Source organism: Coffea eugenioides, chromosome 5, assembly GCF_003713205.1.
Source record: "Coffea eugenioides isolate CCC68of chromosome 5, Ceug_1.0, whole genome shotgun sequence".
NCBI classification, from domain to species: domain Eukaryota; kingdom Viridiplantae; phylum Streptophyta; class Magnoliopsida; order Gentianales; family Rubiaceae; genus Coffea; species Coffea eugenioides.
The window spans coordinates 48408322-48424873 of NC_040039.1; the positions used below are offsets into that span (position 1 = coordinate 48408322).

The following is a 16552-nucleotide window of genomic DNA, read 5'->3' on the forward strand; positions in this document are numbered from 1 at the left end:
AGTATATGGAAGACATTTAATATAAGTCAAGGCTTCTTTGGTTTGTGCGTTTGTAGGCAATAATCGTGAATCAATATTTCTTTGAATATGGGGAGAGAAAAATCATGTCGACAGGAGCACGGTGGTAGTTGATACAAGTATATCACAGACTCTGTTTTGGAGTGGATGTAGAAAATGAGAGAATTTTCAATCATCTTCCCCTTTTTTGTCTGGCATTTTATGCAGAAGACACATAGCTATATAATACTTTTGACAGAAATCTAGATTTTTCAGGGTCGCGTTTGATGCATCTGGATTGAAAATACGAATTGCTAAATTCAGTCCAACTAAATTTTGGCTCCACAACTCATTTGTTATTTACCTATTGATTCAGCAAAGCATAGGCAGCTTTTCAGCAGAATCAGTAGTATGGCATTTCATCAAAAAAAATTGAAGCAAAGCTTCTCTTTCGGACACTATTGCATATTGAGCGGGTACATTTTCGATAGTAAGTGTATCTTAGTAGCTGATTTGCCGTTTAAATACCAATTACATGTGGATTAAGTCAGAGGCAGAAAGAGAAAGTTCCCAGAATAGTCAATATAAGCGAATCGTGAAGGAGGATATGCAATAGGAGGCCTTCAGCCAACAAAATGGCGTAGAAGTAGAGAGAATTTACCCACTCATCCAAAATCTAGCGACAAAAGGAACCAAGTTTAAGACCACTTGGATTAACATACTAACAAAAATCATATCGACCCGATGGCCATCAGAAAAAGAACCACCTTCGTCGCTTTGTCTGCAGCAAACCACCAAAAAAAAAAAGGGTTACACAACTTCATGCATGCTATTACACCAGATATGCGGGAAGAAAAATAATGATACTTGCTGAAGTATTTCTAATGCAGGCCATAAAACATGCATATAAAGCCTGGCCGTCTGGATTTCTTGACGCAGAAAACTATAGCCCGGGGTAGTGACTAGTCTGTCGTTCTACAACAGACAAATAGTTAATCATCACCATTCACCATAACTCCTTTCAATTGATACAATCAAGGTCAAAGAAAATGCAGTATTACTAAAGTTTTCAGTCTTGGCCAGCAACTTAGCCCCAAGAAAGCCTTTTGTTCTGCAAGTTCGGCACTTTTGAGAAGATGATCATTATTGGCTTATATTAACATAAATCTGATGAATTCATTCTGACCAAGTTCTTGGCAAGCTAATTTAGGTGTCTTAAAGAGAACAAATAAGTACTTGCTTTGATAGTTTTTTAAAATATTTTCATTAACTACTTACATGTCCATGCAATCCAACAGAAATAGGTAACAATCAGTACAAAAGAAAAGAGAAACATACCTTTTGATCCTGATTTCTGGGTTGAATTACAATTGGCTGAGGGAGAACTCCATTGTCAATGTTATGCAAGTAGGGTTGAATCTTCTCTTGCAGCATTTCATTCAACTACAATTTCCAAAGAATAGCATGCCAGTTTCAGAATAATTTTATCCTTCTGGAAAATTCAGAAATGAATACTTAATGCAAACTTTCTCTCAGCTTCCTAAATAGATTAGGTGTGACAGTTTGTAGTGTTCTTTGGCTATGTTCCCCTTTATCCTTCTCATGGGTAAATATTGTGGCATAACTAACTATATTAAGAGAATCATCAAAAGAACTCAGGAATTGGTAAGAACAGTTCATAATTTCTGAGGAATTATGGCAGAATGTGATACTGGAGAACCAAAGGTGTAAAAAAGAATAAACTATGTATGAGACTTTCCATATCATTGTTTTGGTGAACAAGAGAAGAGTGTAATATCATGTAAAAATCATACGCACATCATTTTGACAAAGAGATGGCAATGTGAAAAATATGAAACATACACCATATCACCAGCAACAAAATGTCTAGTCAGACCTGTAGAACTTGTCAAATGACTAACCTTGTCTTGACGCCATTTTCTTTCCCACTGAACATCTAGCATTTGATCAGCAATTTCTCGTTGTGCGTTAAGAAGGACTGTCATTTCATATAACTTCTTCGGATCTTTGAGGTCTTCCTCACTCCAAGATGATGCATTCAATGGCAGATTCAGTTCCTGCAACACTTATATTAGAAAATAAGGAGCACAAAGGACTTGTTTTAAAATGTACAACATATGATGACAGCCCACAAAGAAATCGGACATACTAGCAGAATAGCAGGTCCAAAAAATATTAATATCTTCAGTTCCGATAGAAAGCACCAGCCAGAGAATAGACTACAGTCAACGGCACCAGCCAGAGAATAGACTACAGTCGACAACAGTACTTGCAATTTCCGCAAAAACAATGATATTTGCACATGGTGACTTACAAAGGTCCAAAGAAATACTAAAGCTACACATTACTGACATTTTAACCCATGTTCTGACTAACTTTCTGAGACCATTAAGTTATCCTTCATTACTCAACCATCAAGAAACTGCAAAACTTGGCAAGTTGCAGTATCAAAGTCAAGGAAAAGACATTTACCCCCCAATTCTGTGGTCGCGGTGGAGGATCAAGCTTCATCACTTCTGCTTCTAGTGCCTTTTTGGCCTTGTGGTAAGGTACATTTTTTACAATAATTGGATCATCTCTAGCACGCTCTGGATCTATTGAGAATAAGGCCTGCCAAAAAAATTATACAAGACTGAGGATTCGATTAAAAATTTTCCAAACTTTGTTTCTGTTTGAAGGTAATCTCCTGCATACATAAATTAATTGAAAGATCTTTACAGCAGAACAAAGATATGATGAATCACAACAGCGTGCAAGGTGATCCTAATAGAAGTTTGATAAAAGGAGAATCAAGATGTAAATTTCAGGTTTTCAACCTTAACTTCTTGCTACTAAAAAGTGGTGAAGAAACTTTGTTAGATTACAGCCCCAAGGATAAGTTATGCAACTAGCTACATAAGCTAAGAGCCCGTAGGCTAACCAATAGCTCAGAACATTCCAATTTATACTGGAGAAGCATTTAAAAATCAATTTAAAGTTTTTGGTGCTCAAAATGATGATCTATGACAAGAAAATGTTCTTACCTCTTGTAAGTACTCCCACCCTGGTTTTCGCTTAGCTACTGCATCTTGGAGTACATCATACCTCATAGATTCCTAGAAGGAGAGAATGAAAACATTAGGCCTACACACATGCACGACATAATGAAAAGCATCATATTAGGGCCAGGAGAATATCAAACTGACAGCTAAAGCATGTTACTCAACAGAAATAGTAGAAGAACTTACACCTGATTGCTTCTTACCATTTTAGAAGGTTAAGTATAATTCCATATCAATCTACAACACTTTTGATATAAGTTAGACTTTCAAGTAAATGCCCAAATTTAATTGAGTTTGAAGTTTGAACCATAGACCCAAAATATATCATAGAGCATGAGCAAAACCCAAGAGTACATGAAAGCACCACGTATTATAAATGTAGTGAGCAGGAGTCATATGACCCTTTAAGCTTCATAAATGAGTAAAACTCCTACATTCTCACCATATTTCACAATTTTCAGTATGAATATAAGCAAAGCCGAGTGCAAACAAGCATGAGGACCAACAAATTAAGAAGTTAAAGAGGACAAACCTTGTATTGCCACCAAATCTTCTGCTTGACATCGTCATCATATTCAAATCCTCCCACAACCTGAGGTAGGGTAATCAACCAAAATGCAGCAATACTGGGGTCTTTCATACTATGAATAATATGCTGCACATGAACCAGATTGGCAATGTCAAAAGGTGTTCAAATTACTGAGGCTTGAGGTACACAGACCACTGATATAAGTGTTACTAGCACACATATAGACACACATTGTGTCTGCTTGTTTGTATTCCTAGTAAAATTCTCAATGAGCAAGAAAACAATAATAAATAAAAGAGCAAGGAATCATTAATAAAAGGAAAGAGAACAAAATTGATAACATGCAACTAAAAATTCTCGTTGATCTCCAAGATGGACCAATAAGTTTCAGATTGTACCTCAAAACACAGATGCATCAATAAATATATTAACAAGAGCAGCAGAAACTGTGAAAAGCAACACTTTTGTTATTTAAGAAAGCAGAAGACATTGCACTAGCCTCATAAGGGTAGTTCATCTTTCTCATTATATTATAGGCTTTCCATGGAGGCTCCATTATCTGCAATAAAAAAAAAAGGCAAGTTTAACTCAAGTAGAAAGCAGATATAAAAGCATACTTGTGTATATGTTCTCCCTGTGGTAAGGGAAATAGGGAAAACTGTTAACACCTAAAAGCTTTGTTTTTTGAATTGAAGCAGACAGAACAAGAAATTGTCTGGAGCCCAGACAAAATAAATTCAGAATTGTCAAATAGCTCCACAGGAATTATGCAGTACCATGTTAAAAAAATATGTATGACGTCAGAAATTCCCAAGCCTTTTTCCACTACATAAACTGACTGACATGTTTTACCCAAACGCACCCTCAAGTATCCGCAGCCCAAAACAAGAAGCTTAAATTACATTAGTAAAGTCTCAGAAAACTCATCCAACCAGTCAATGGGACCCAACCAGTAATATGAGTATCAGAGATGACAAACTAAATCTAAGAAATGGGCAAAGATGAGATCAGAAACTCACATCATCAGCAGAAATCCTGATCTGCAACTTGTTTTTGCACTCTGGACATTTCATTACACCCTGCAAAATCATACAGTCTGCAATAATCATTGGAAATGCCTTACAATGTTTAATCAACACCAAAATGCAAGTAAATGGGTAGAATTCCTTTAAAGCATTATCAGTCACTTGAGAGAAAATTGTCACAAGAAATCTTAAACAAGAAATCAGAACTGACATGCTTCAGTGTCCAAATGAAGTGTTAGAGAGGTACTTTAATGAAGGTTCAAATCAAGCAAATGAAGGTATCATCAATAGGAAAAGTTATAATAGCACTTAGTTCTTACTGATCCATCACAATTTGGACAATCCTTCGTCGGCAAGGGTACATGAAGGTCCATGGTAGAAGGAAGATGTATCAACTCAGCTCGATTTTCAGCAATGGCATTCGCAATGGATTCAGCTGTTGCCTTTTCTCCACTAAAAGTCATTTTAGAATATCATAAACATAAGAAAGTGGCTGTATGGACACATAAATGAGAAGGTGGAAAAGAGGTGGAGGATGGAAGACTGCTATGATTGAGTGGGAGACATTTTGATTTTTAGAAGTTTTCCAGAGGTTGAAATTCAGAATGCTGATTATCCGTGTCAGCATGCAGAGTAAGATTGCAATAAGTCATTTTACAATTAGCGATTAGATGAAAGAAGGGAGAATTGAATGGTAGTCTGAACGTTTATGACCTTCAGAAACTCAAATCGAAGGAGTAAGCACCTACCTTTTCAAAGTGTAGCTTTTCACCTGGTACTGCACCTTTCCTGAACCTTTACACATAGTACATTGTAATGCATTCCATCCATTGCATGTCCAGCAGTTCCTACAGTTCAAAATCCTGTCAAGCTTGGTAGCTAAGAAATAGATGCACACCTCAGCTAAAAGCAACTACACACAACTTTAGGCAGTCAAGCCCTAAGATATCGTAAATCGGACAATGAGATATATATGTACATTGATACGGATATAATGCATGTCTTAGCTTAATGCAACAGCAAGGAACTCAAGTCATGAGAGGGGCTAACATCAGCAGATACAGAAAAAATCACTTGAAATTCACTAATGCCACAGTTATCATCAAATAAGCATTGAGATGCACCTCTGACACAACACCTTCTTCCCTAGTTCCATTGCAATGTCATAAGTCCCAACAGTAGCAACAACCTGCAATCAGCCCCATAGAAATATCACGAAAATTCAACCAACACCATGGAATTTCAGCTGTGTTGTTCTCTTAACATTTAAAGGCATAAAAACACTATCTTATGCAACACTTTCTTATTCAACAAGTAACAAAGAAGTAAATGTGCGAGTAAGAGCAGCCACTCCACTCTTTTCAATTAGTAAAAATATGAACAGAAGATATGCCTGCCTTCCATTACCACAGGTCAAAGTTTTTGTTTTTATTCCTCTCATAGAGAATGCCATAATTTCTACCAATAAAAAAGCTGGTTCTTGAAATCATGCATGTGCTTAATAAAGGTAACCCAAAGGGCAGAAGGATCAACCTTCAATCCTTATGCCAGCAAACTAAGTATACCATTTTGTCAAATTCTAAATTTAAACCACAAAATTCAGAACTTGCAATTTCTAATGGGAACTGAAAAAGGATCCAACCAAACACATAAAATTCAAGCCAGCTAATCCATTACAGGCGATTCTCCTCCCTATCCGTAGGCATATAATTCAAGCCCATCCATCATATCTAATCCAGATTAAGCTTAATTGCTCTAAGAAAGCCACAGAGCCCAGCCCAAACGGAGCATATCAATCATTGTACAAGAAAAAAAAGAAACACCGGTGGATGCTCATGCCTAAGCCCCGCAGTATTATCATTTTTCTTTTTAGCAAAAACTCCACAAAAAAACCAGTTAAAATTGAACTAAATAAAGACAGCCCATTTCAAGAAACAAGAATTACTAATCAAACCAACTTGAAAGGACCAACCTTCCCAGCCAGAAAATATATGCACTTAACAAGTATGGAATGGAACAGTACACTGCATAAGAAACCTACTTGCACAAGAATAAAAAGAAAGACAGCCCATCTCACGAAATGCCAAGGATTAACAGAAGAATAAAGCCAAGTACAGAAAGTTACCAGCTTTTCAACTTCGAAAGCATATAGACATTCAAAGGAAAAATGATGTGGAAGGAAAGGAGAGAATTACGAAAATTGCAGAGTAAGAGAGCTTGGAGATGAACTCTGGGATGCCAAAGCCACGAGGGGCAGAGCCAGCTATGTCATAGGCAAGAGTAAAAGGGGATAGGACCAGCTTAACAGGGAAATCCAAGATATCAATGATTTGTTGGCCATAACGCCGGGTGAAGAGCTTGTATTGAAGGTCTGCTTTCTGCTGTAGGCTCTTCAGAAGAGGATTGATTCCTCTCGACATTTTAGTCGTTGAATTCCCAGTGAAGAGGATAAAGCTTCGGTTTTTCCTATACTGCTGCTAGTCCCAACATTGCCCTTTGTTTGTGGGCAATTGCGACTCTGTAGAACAGCAGAAGGTTGCAGATAGCGGAACTGATCGGTGATGGGCTCGCGTTTGTTTGTTTTGTAGGCTCCATTGGGCCTCATGTGACACCCAAGCCCATCTCAACTTACATTTAATTCACATATTCAAGCCAGCCAAGTTGAATTGTTCAAGGAAGGGCCCATCTTGACAACTTCAGCCCTGCACACAGGACCAAAAGGTCCAAACTACTTACGAGATGCCCATGTTAATATTCATAGCCCAAAAAAAAAACCAAACTACTAACACTCAAATTTTCAATATATATATGTATGTTTGTGTGTGCGCGCTCATGTTGAGGAGAGATTTTAAATCCAAAATTTTTTACGATCCCTTCCATCTTACAATCCAACTCAATTCAACCATCAACCCCAATTTCAATATATTTGATTAAGTATTTATTTGAAATTGGTATCCTAATTAATTAACAATAATACATATCTAGATTTTATTATTCGATTTGGCCAACGATATAGGCACTCGAGTTTAAGTGTTAATTTTTTGAAAAAATGTAATTAATTTTGAAAAGTTTCACAATTCATAAGGGGCAATAAATATGAGTATGTGTAGTTATATGATAATGATAATTTAAGTGTGTTAATGAGCGTTCTTGAAAAATCCTTTATTATTAAACATGAAATGTGAGGCTTAGATGTAAATAAATTTAGTTGCAAATCTCAAGTGGTGAGATTTGACTTGACAAAAAAACCCATCATTTGATTTATTATAAACCAAGCGAAGCTCAAATAAAATTATTCTGTCGTCTCCGGAAAAAAAAAGAACAAATAAAATTAAAATGAGTTCCATCCATCAAAGTGACATTATTGAATACAACATGTGTGATTTGATTAGCCTCATGACTAGGGCTGCAAACGAATCGAGCCGCTCGCGAGCGGCTCGAGTCAAGCTCGAGTCGAGCTCGTTATTAATCGAGCTCGAGTCGAGCTCGAGCCCGCTCGAGCTCAGAATATTAAGCTCGTTAGCTCGCGAGCCGGGGTATATATATATATATATATATTTTTATTTTTATTTAATAATAAAATTACGTATATTATATTTTTATTTTTTATTTTTTATTTTTATAGTAAAATTACGTATATATCCTTAATATTTTATTATTTATTAAGAAAAAAATATTATTTTATTTATTTTTTAAAAAATAAAATAATTATTTTTTATTTTTTTTCGAGCTCGAGCTCGGCTCGACTTGATTCGAGTCGAGCTCGAGCTCGAAATTTGCCGGCTCGTCGAGCTCGAGCTGAGCTCGAGCTTGGTAAAATTTAGTCGAGGCTCGGCTCGATTAGCTCAAAACTCGACTCGGCTCGGCTTGTTTGCAGCTCTACTCATGAGTCATGCCTGCCGCAGACGGCCCAAATTGCCAGTTTTGCCCATGACGCATTGCCACGAAGGTCGACTTGACGATAGAGTCTCCTGCCTTCGGCAATCGGAAGTAAAATTAGGCGACAAAAGAATAGAGCTCGAATTTTAGTCCAAGTGCTGGATCGATGATCTGTAGTACAAGCCGTTGTTGTCATAACCGGAAACGTCTTTTTAAAATTTTAGGAAAAAAAAAAATAAATCTTATCTATATTAAACAGAGTGTATTACCATTTGATCCATAATATATGTATAAAAGTTGAATTTCAAATTTAAATTTTATATAGTTATCATTCATTTAAAATTGACGGTATATACACTATCCATACACTGTTAGTTTAGAAAAAAATAATTCAAAAAATATAATGACATGATTTCAGAATCTTTTTAATTCATTCTTTTTTTTTTTTTGAATAAGTTGGAGATCTTGAATCCAAGACTTCGTAATTACAATCTCTCTCACCATACATGATATGATAATTGAATATGTATACAAAGAAAATATAGTGATATTCTTATGGATTTGCCATGCTAAAACTAAATTAATATGGTAAACCGTCTCCTGGCAATCAAAATAAATAAAACAGTGGGGGTGCTAGTTTACTACGATCCTAAAAATGCTATTGGGCGGATTTAAATCAGTACAATACTATCAAAGACTGGTTGAGTTTTTTTTTTTCTTCTTTTATGATATTGCAAGAAACTCAACGATGGGAGAAGAGTAATATAAGCAAATTACCACTCAATAAATATTATAACTAAATCTACAAGTACATATGGTGAGACTTGAATTCAGAATTTTTAATTTTAGTTAAGTCTAGGTAAGGCCAAAAATATATAGAAAAAAAAAATCAAGATATCACTGCTTAATTAATGTGTGTATCCGTCTAATTCTAGTGATTATAAAGAAAACCATTTGCGTATATGGAAATTTGGACCAATTAATACCCAAACGTTCCTTCGTTTAATTTACCAAAGCTTGGGGATTTACCTTTCCAAGAAAAAATAAACCTAACCAAGAAAGTCAAAATCAAAAATCAAAGATGAGGTTTGAACAATTTAATGACGCATTTAACAAAAAATAAATAAATGCGTCAAAATTTAATGCCACACCTATAATGAAGCTCGGACCTTAGGATAATAAACATACAGATGACGTGGCCCAATCATCTGCCAGACTTCACTGTGCTTCGCCAAATTTAATAATCACCCCTCCACTAAATAGACAGAATACTTCTGACTGAAAAAAAAAGAAGAAAGAAAGAAAGACCACTATCGACCAAAGATTCTAGTACTAAAGCAATGGCTGCAGCTTTAGTGACCCCATTAGCATTAAACGGAGCTGTAAAAATGGCGAATTCAGCTATTACATCACAGGCATATCTTGAGGGCTCTAGAGTCAAAGAAACAAAGGCCTTGATTGCAGAGCTCTGCCGCCACTTTTACAATCTGGGTTGGGTTTCTGGAACTGGTGGCAGCATCACCATTAAAGTCCATGATGATTCCGTCCCTAAACCACAACAGCTCATTGTCATGTCCCCTTCAGGTGCAGCAGAGTCCTGTTTTTATCCAATATTTGGGTTTATGAAGCATGAAATTTTTGTGGGTTCTAAATAAAGCCCACAAAAATCATATTTGTATGTTAAAGATACGATTTTTATGGGTTTAAGCTTGTTGTTTTTTCTCCCCTCCTTGATTTTTATTTGGTGGTTTGTTCATGTTGGTTTTGGGTTGTTTTGATAGGTGTTCAGAAGGAAAGAATGGTGGAGGAGGATATGTATTTGTTATCCCCAGAAGGGTCTATTTTGTCTGCGCCATTGGCAAAGCCTTACCCCCATAAGCCTCCTAAATGCTCTGATTGTGGTCCTCTTTTCTTGAAGGTATGAATATTACTGATTCTCAGCTGTGGCATCGGTTAGCTATATGGATTTAAAGTTGAGTATTTAAATGTAAGGGAGTTGTATTCTTTTCTTTTTTTTTTAATCAGGCTTCTGGTCTTACCTTCTGTTTCTATGTCCTAATGCAGAGTACCATTGTAGCTCCACCAAAAAAAAAAAAAAAAAATTGTAAACCAGTTAGACCGGGGGGAAAAAAGAATACAACTCTGTTTTTTTTGGGGTGGAGCTACAATAGTACTCTGTATTAGGACATAGAAACAGAAGGTAACACCAGAAGCCTGATATCTAACATATATCACAATAAATCAACAAACTGCTACTGATTACAACTCTGCTAGTCTTCCATAGTAGATAAAGTGCATATAATTGGAATATTAGTAGTCATCACAACCTTTGCTTTTTCTCCGTGCTTACATGTAATTTTGTGAGTCCTTGGTTGCCATTTATTGTCTTTTCTTTTTCTCCTTTTTTTGGGTGCTTAAGAAGTGTTAAAACTTTGGTTCTGGTAGGAGATAAACCTTTATGCTGTTATTCACATGGGTATTGTGAAGAATTGTTTAGCTTTTTGGTTAAAGAGCTTCTACCAACCTCATTTCAACCATTGATGGCATCCTAATCAATGAGTGCTGTAAATTGACGGCTTTGTTTCTGGAATATGCTACTTTTTTTTTCAGCCTTTTATCATTTTTTTTTTGAAAGAAGAACACATCTTGTGGTTTTTCCAGGCATATGATATGCGAAATGCTGGAGCTGTAATCCATAGTCATGGAATGGAATCATGTCTTGTGACGATGATCAATCCATTTTCAAAAGAATTTCGGGTAAAAATATTATTTCGTCATCCTCTCTGATCACAGAGCTATTCAATCTTACATCAGCATTTATTGTCTTTGTTAGTCCTGTTAGAACTAGTCTTAGTGCTTTGTTTCCTCTGATACTATTTACATATTTTTCTAACTTTTTCCATGTTATTATACAGATTACTCACATGGAAATGATCAAAGGAATTCAAGGACATGGTTATTATGATGAACTGGTTGTCCCAATCATTGAGAACACAGCCCATGAGAGGGAGCTCACAGATTCTCTTGCAGAAGCCGTATGCTCTCTTTATTTCTTTATATTCTTTAACCCCCATTTTCTGGTATTTAGTTGTATAGCAGTTGCCCCTTCATTGCTGACTCATGGCTGCATACATGTACATACATTGTTGCAGAAAGATTTTTTTTTTTTTTTAAACAGAAAGGTGTGGCATTTTATGATGGCACTTGAGGAAAAGTTATATAGATGGAGATGTTTTCATTACAATGCATATGTGTTGGAACCATATTGGTAAAAATAGTTTGCTCATTCAGAATTAAGTTTCAATTCACTGCAGAACTTGGTATTGAAAATTATAAATAGCTGTTTTATTATGCTAGCATTGAATTTCTTTTGCATTGTTTTTTAGGTGTTTTAGATCTATAGTGTATGTCTTTATAGTTTACAACTTGTGTCGTTCCTGCTTCCATTGATTAATAGTGTAAAACTCTTACTATTCTATCAATTCAGTAACTGTACTTTCTTGTTAATTTTGATGTTAACTAGATTAAAGCGTACCCCAAAACAACGGCTGTGCTAGTGCGAAACCATGGAATCTATGTATGGGGAGATAATTGGATCAGTGCTAAAACCCAGGTTTGTATTGTGCAATGCGGATATAATCTTCGTGGACCTCACTCTATTTGTACTTAATTGCAGTCAAGACTTTTAATCTAATTATTGCTTCTCTTTGTTTAGTTTCATATTTTAATAGCTGTCTCATCATTACATAAATGACTCTGCTTTTAGCATGTATCATGATTTTTCATGATGTAAATTTTGTTTGTGAAATGTTAAGAGATAAGAGAGAAAGGCATGTGAGATTGCAGGTTAAAGTTTGGAAAATGGAAATACGCAATTATGCTGCTGAAGCTGCAAGATTGAACCCTCTGTTTTCTTATTCAGAGTCTCGCCAGCATAGATGAATAAATATACTTGGAAATAAGAAGTAAAATAGCTAGAAGTAAAGCAGTTGCTTATGGGCGGAGCATATTTTTTGAGTTGCGAATATTGAGATAGTGATTCTTGGGAATTTATGTAGGAGACATTCTGATATGATAATATTCTTCATTTATAGCATATGTGCTGCATTATCACATCTTAGATAAACATTTCTGTTGTGTCCTTTGAATTGGTTGAACGCTATGTCATATAGATGTTGTTTGCACTAGTCACTTGTGCTTACATGGGTGAACTTACCTGGGCTTTCCATGGCAATGCATCAATACTGTTCCTTTCAGCGGTTCTGAATTCAAACTTGATCTTGCAGGCTGAGTGTTACCACTATCTGTTTGACGCTGCAATTAAACTTCACCAATTAGGATTGGATTGGTCAACTCCTAGCCATGGTCCTATTCACAGTGTAAATGGGGCTCTGGGGAACGTTCGGAGTGCAAACACCCCAGCAAAGGCAAGAAAAGTGGCTTCAGATAATGGCATTGAGCCATTAAGAGTAAGTTTATCAACTATTTGCATATCTTAAATGGACTTTGAGTCCATGGTAATAGGGTTTACCATCGCAACTCTTGAATTTGGGTATTAATATACTGCAGCGCTGCATTGTTCTGGACATTGAGGGGACCACTACACCGATATCATTTGTCACAGATGTTCTCTTCCCATATGCTCGTGAGAGTGTAGGGAAGCATTTAGATGCAACATATGACACAGAAGAGACAAAAGATGATATTAAGTTACTGCGAGCTCAAGTAGGTTGACAATTCATGCAACTGTGTAACTGTGTTTAAAGGATATGGTACTCTTTTGAGATATTATGCTTTGCTAAAGCATGCCATCCAAAATGTTTTCCCTTTATGATCTTCTGCTGAACAACAATTTCATAATAGAAGTCTTGGCAGTGAGAGGTCCACATTATGTGCCTGTTGGTGCTGTTATCAGGAATTGCTTCCTCACTCAGCATTGTCCTAGCAGGTACAAGAAGATTTAGAAAAGGGCATTGTTGGTGCTGTTCCTATCCCCGACGATGATGCAGGGAAGCAGGAGGTAATTGCAGCTTTGGTTGCCAATGTGGAGGCAATGATTAAAGCTGACAGGAAGATCACCGCTTTAAAGCAATTACAGGTGAGTGGAGAGATAATTTGAGATCAGTTTCACCATGCCCACCTTCTCCCCATATTTTACATTAATCTCAAATCTGAAAGTAAAATGATTATCTTGAGACCAACTTGTAGACTTGGCTAACATTTAATATCCAGGGTCACGTATGGCGCACTGGATTTGACAATAACGAGTTAGAAGCAATTGTTTTTGATGATGTACCTGAAGCTCTTGAGAGGTGGCATGCTTTAGGCATCAAGGTTACTTCCCCGGTTCTCTATTTTGCCTTAGTTTTTAACCTCTTGAGATTGTTCTAGCTACTTCAATCTTCACTCACAGTACCTACAAAAGTGCAAAATTAGTTAAACAATAATTGTCTATCCCTATTATACTGCTTTAAACAATCATCTAAGGTTGGAAAGAAGAATATGTTGCTTGTATACTTGCATTTGGATTGTTACACTTTCTGATCATTCTAATCCTCTATTTGGAAATCACTGGTAGATTAATCTGGTTATTGATTCCTATTATTGCCTAAAATGAGCATAATAACCTTTTCGCATGCCTCAGGTATACATATATTCCAGTGGAAGCAGATTGGCACAGAGACTTTTATTCGGTAACACGAATTACGGGGACCTGCGAAAGTACTTGTGCGGTTATTTTGACACTACTGTGGGGTAAACATATGCCTGCCAAACGCTTTTTCGATTCAATTGCTGTTCGTTTTATCTTTATTTGAAAGCTGTCTGATTTGCATCTCCTGTTCTTGATGCAGAAACAAGAGGGAAACAAAAAGTTACCTTGAAATTACAGAGTCAGTCGGAGTAGATAAACCTTCTGAGATTTTGTTCGTTACTGATGTCTATCAAGAAGCGACAGCTGCCAAAGCAGCAGGTACTTTTTGCTTCTAGTATCTATTTGGGATCATTTGATACTTTTTTTTTGTTGTAAAAAAAAGATAAATTTAGAATTTCTTCCTACACAAACAAAAGAACGCACAAATAGCAAATTTAAAATTTGCTGCAGTGGACATCAAGAACAGCTGGATGTTTGCACAGTTGCACAAAGACGTGCATGTCCGCACAACAAAACAAGAAACTGAGATTCTTAGGCTTTTTGCTGCACTGTTTTGATTAAGCTTTTGTATCAGGTTTGAACGTGATAATATCTATCCGGCCAGGAAATGGACCTCTTCCAGAGAATCATGGGTTCAGGACGGTGAAGTCATTTTCAGAAATATAAGATGGATTATAAAAATTCTGTAATAAGGTTGGAGGTGATCGAATGTGTTCTCCAGGATAATCTTCTCATTCTGAAGCGAAGTTATGATGTAGACATTTTTGCTTCAGGGGCTTGCAGCTTAAATCTGGGTTTATGATCGTGTTAAGTTATCATGAATAAAGCTGTCAGAATTAAGCAAGAAATTGAATTTCCTAACATCCCTTGTACACAAGTGCAGATCGATAAAAGTTACAATACTATCTCTATTTTAGGATTCATCTTACAAAAAGTCAAAATCAAGAAACAGACTGCATCGAATATTATTTCAGATAATATTTTGCATGCATCATAAGCACAATTTTTAATAAATGTATTATTTTTTTTCAATTAACATTTTATCTCGGATACATTAGATCCAAAAATTTCAGGTGATATTTTATTATAGTAGGCATCCGATAAAATCGATAATGTCCTTGTTAGTGTGCTTCATGTCTAGGATTCGTTACATCAAGTCAATAACAGAAATGAATACTGTCGTCAAGAAAAAGGGGAAAACGGGAAGGGGCATTGAAAAAGAGTCGCATTTTCTCCGCTTTTAGTAAACTAATTATGGTTTGTTTTACTTCTTTCTCGAGCATCATGGCATCCCCCGCTTTCTTCCCCATCTTCCATCCCATGTGTTCTCATATATCACCCTACAGCTGGTCTCCGCCTCAGTCAAAAGACACATCACTAACATGGTACCTATAATTTAAACAGGAAAATCGAGCTTGTGCGCCTGTCGCTTCAACCATCAATATCTTTTCTTTTCCTTTCTTCTCTTTTCTTTATATCTTTTTTTTTCCGGTAATCATAATAATTGTATAATCTATTCTATACTAATTTACAGAGAGGGAGAGGCTAAGGAGGCTTATGTGTTAGGAACCAGTAGGTATATAGACCTAACAAGATCAGGAGAGTGCTATAATACCACATTTAAATTTTTTTTGTTACAGGTGGGATTTGAATCCTCCACCTACAGCCCAAAGAAGAACTGAACTTAAGTCCCTCGCTAATGGCCACTAAGCTGAACTTAAGTCCCTCCTGGTGATCACTGAGCGAAGCTCGGTGGTTTCTTTTCTTTATATCAAACACAACAAATGCAGCCCCAAATCAAAAAGTTGAACAAAAAGTAGAAAGTAGAAACAAATTGACTCTTTACCATTTGTGACTTCAGTTGAGCTCTGCCTTCCCTTCCCTTTCACTTTCCAAATGTCATCCTGGAGAAAAGGTAATTACTGACAGTTTAAAAAAAAGTGAAGCCAATTTTTTCTAGCAGCAAGCATTTAATAGTTTGATTTGCACTATGTAACCTCACTTGTCAATTCTTCAAAAGAACATAATGAATTCCTTGGAATTGCTTCTCTTAAATAGAATAGGCTGGTCTTGACGTTATCAGATAGATGAATGATGTAATAATAAAATATCTGCAGAAGTGGGGCCATTCCTAGAGCTTAATACCTCAATTAACTTCCAAACTCCCAGAAGATGCCTTGTGGCCAATCTTGTACCATACATCCAATCATATGGGGCAAAACAGATTCTACTAATTGCAAGTTTTTAGCCTATCTTGGGAAATATCTATCATAGGGTGTGTGAAATTGACTCTCTAGCAAGATGGGACCCCTTAGGCCTTTGTCCCTCCTTTTTTTTTTCATAATACACACTGGATTTCATTTCAGGGACCTGTATAGATTTTCTCCAGTTGTATGTATATGTATAT

At 36.3% G+C, this 16552-nt stretch overlaps 2 protein-coding genes across 2 annotated transcripts; one reads left to right on the forward strand and one right to left on the reverse strand.

Moving 5' to 3' along the window:
* Positions 1-465: 465 nt before the first annotated feature.
* Positions 466-7147, reverse strand: LOC113772316. The gene is made up of 12 exons (XM_027316909.1): positions 6809-7147; positions 5738-5802; positions 5363-5461; positions 4934-5066; positions 4608-4667; positions 4088-4147; positions 3592-3714; positions 3042-3113; positions 2491-2628; positions 1920-2075; positions 1336-1440; positions 466-778 (listed from the first exon to the last, which is right to left on the reverse strand). The coding sequence occupies exons 1-12, from the start codon at positions 7031-7033 to the stop codon at positions 749-751; spliced, it is 1266 nt and encodes a 421-aa protein (XP_027172710.1). The 5' UTR covers positions 7034-7147; the 3' UTR covers positions 466-748.
* A 2632-nt stretch (positions 7148-9779) lies between these two features.
* Positions 9780-15061, forward strand: LOC113770390 (probable bifunctional methylthioribulose-1-phosphate dehydratase/enolase-phosphatase E1 1). Its single transcript, XM_027314826.1, has 12 exons — positions 9780-10076; positions 10274-10410; positions 11154-11249; positions 11408-11527; positions 12016-12105; positions 12779-12961; positions 13062-13217; positions 13441-13590; positions 13725-13826; positions 14137-14246; positions 14345-14463; positions 14720-15061. The coding sequence occupies exons 1-12, from the start codon at positions 9833-9835 to the stop codon at positions 14809-14811; spliced, it is 1599 nt and encodes a 532-aa protein (XP_027170627.1). The 5' UTR covers positions 9780-9832; the 3' UTR covers positions 14812-15061.
* Positions 15062-16552: the final 1491 nt, after the last annotated feature.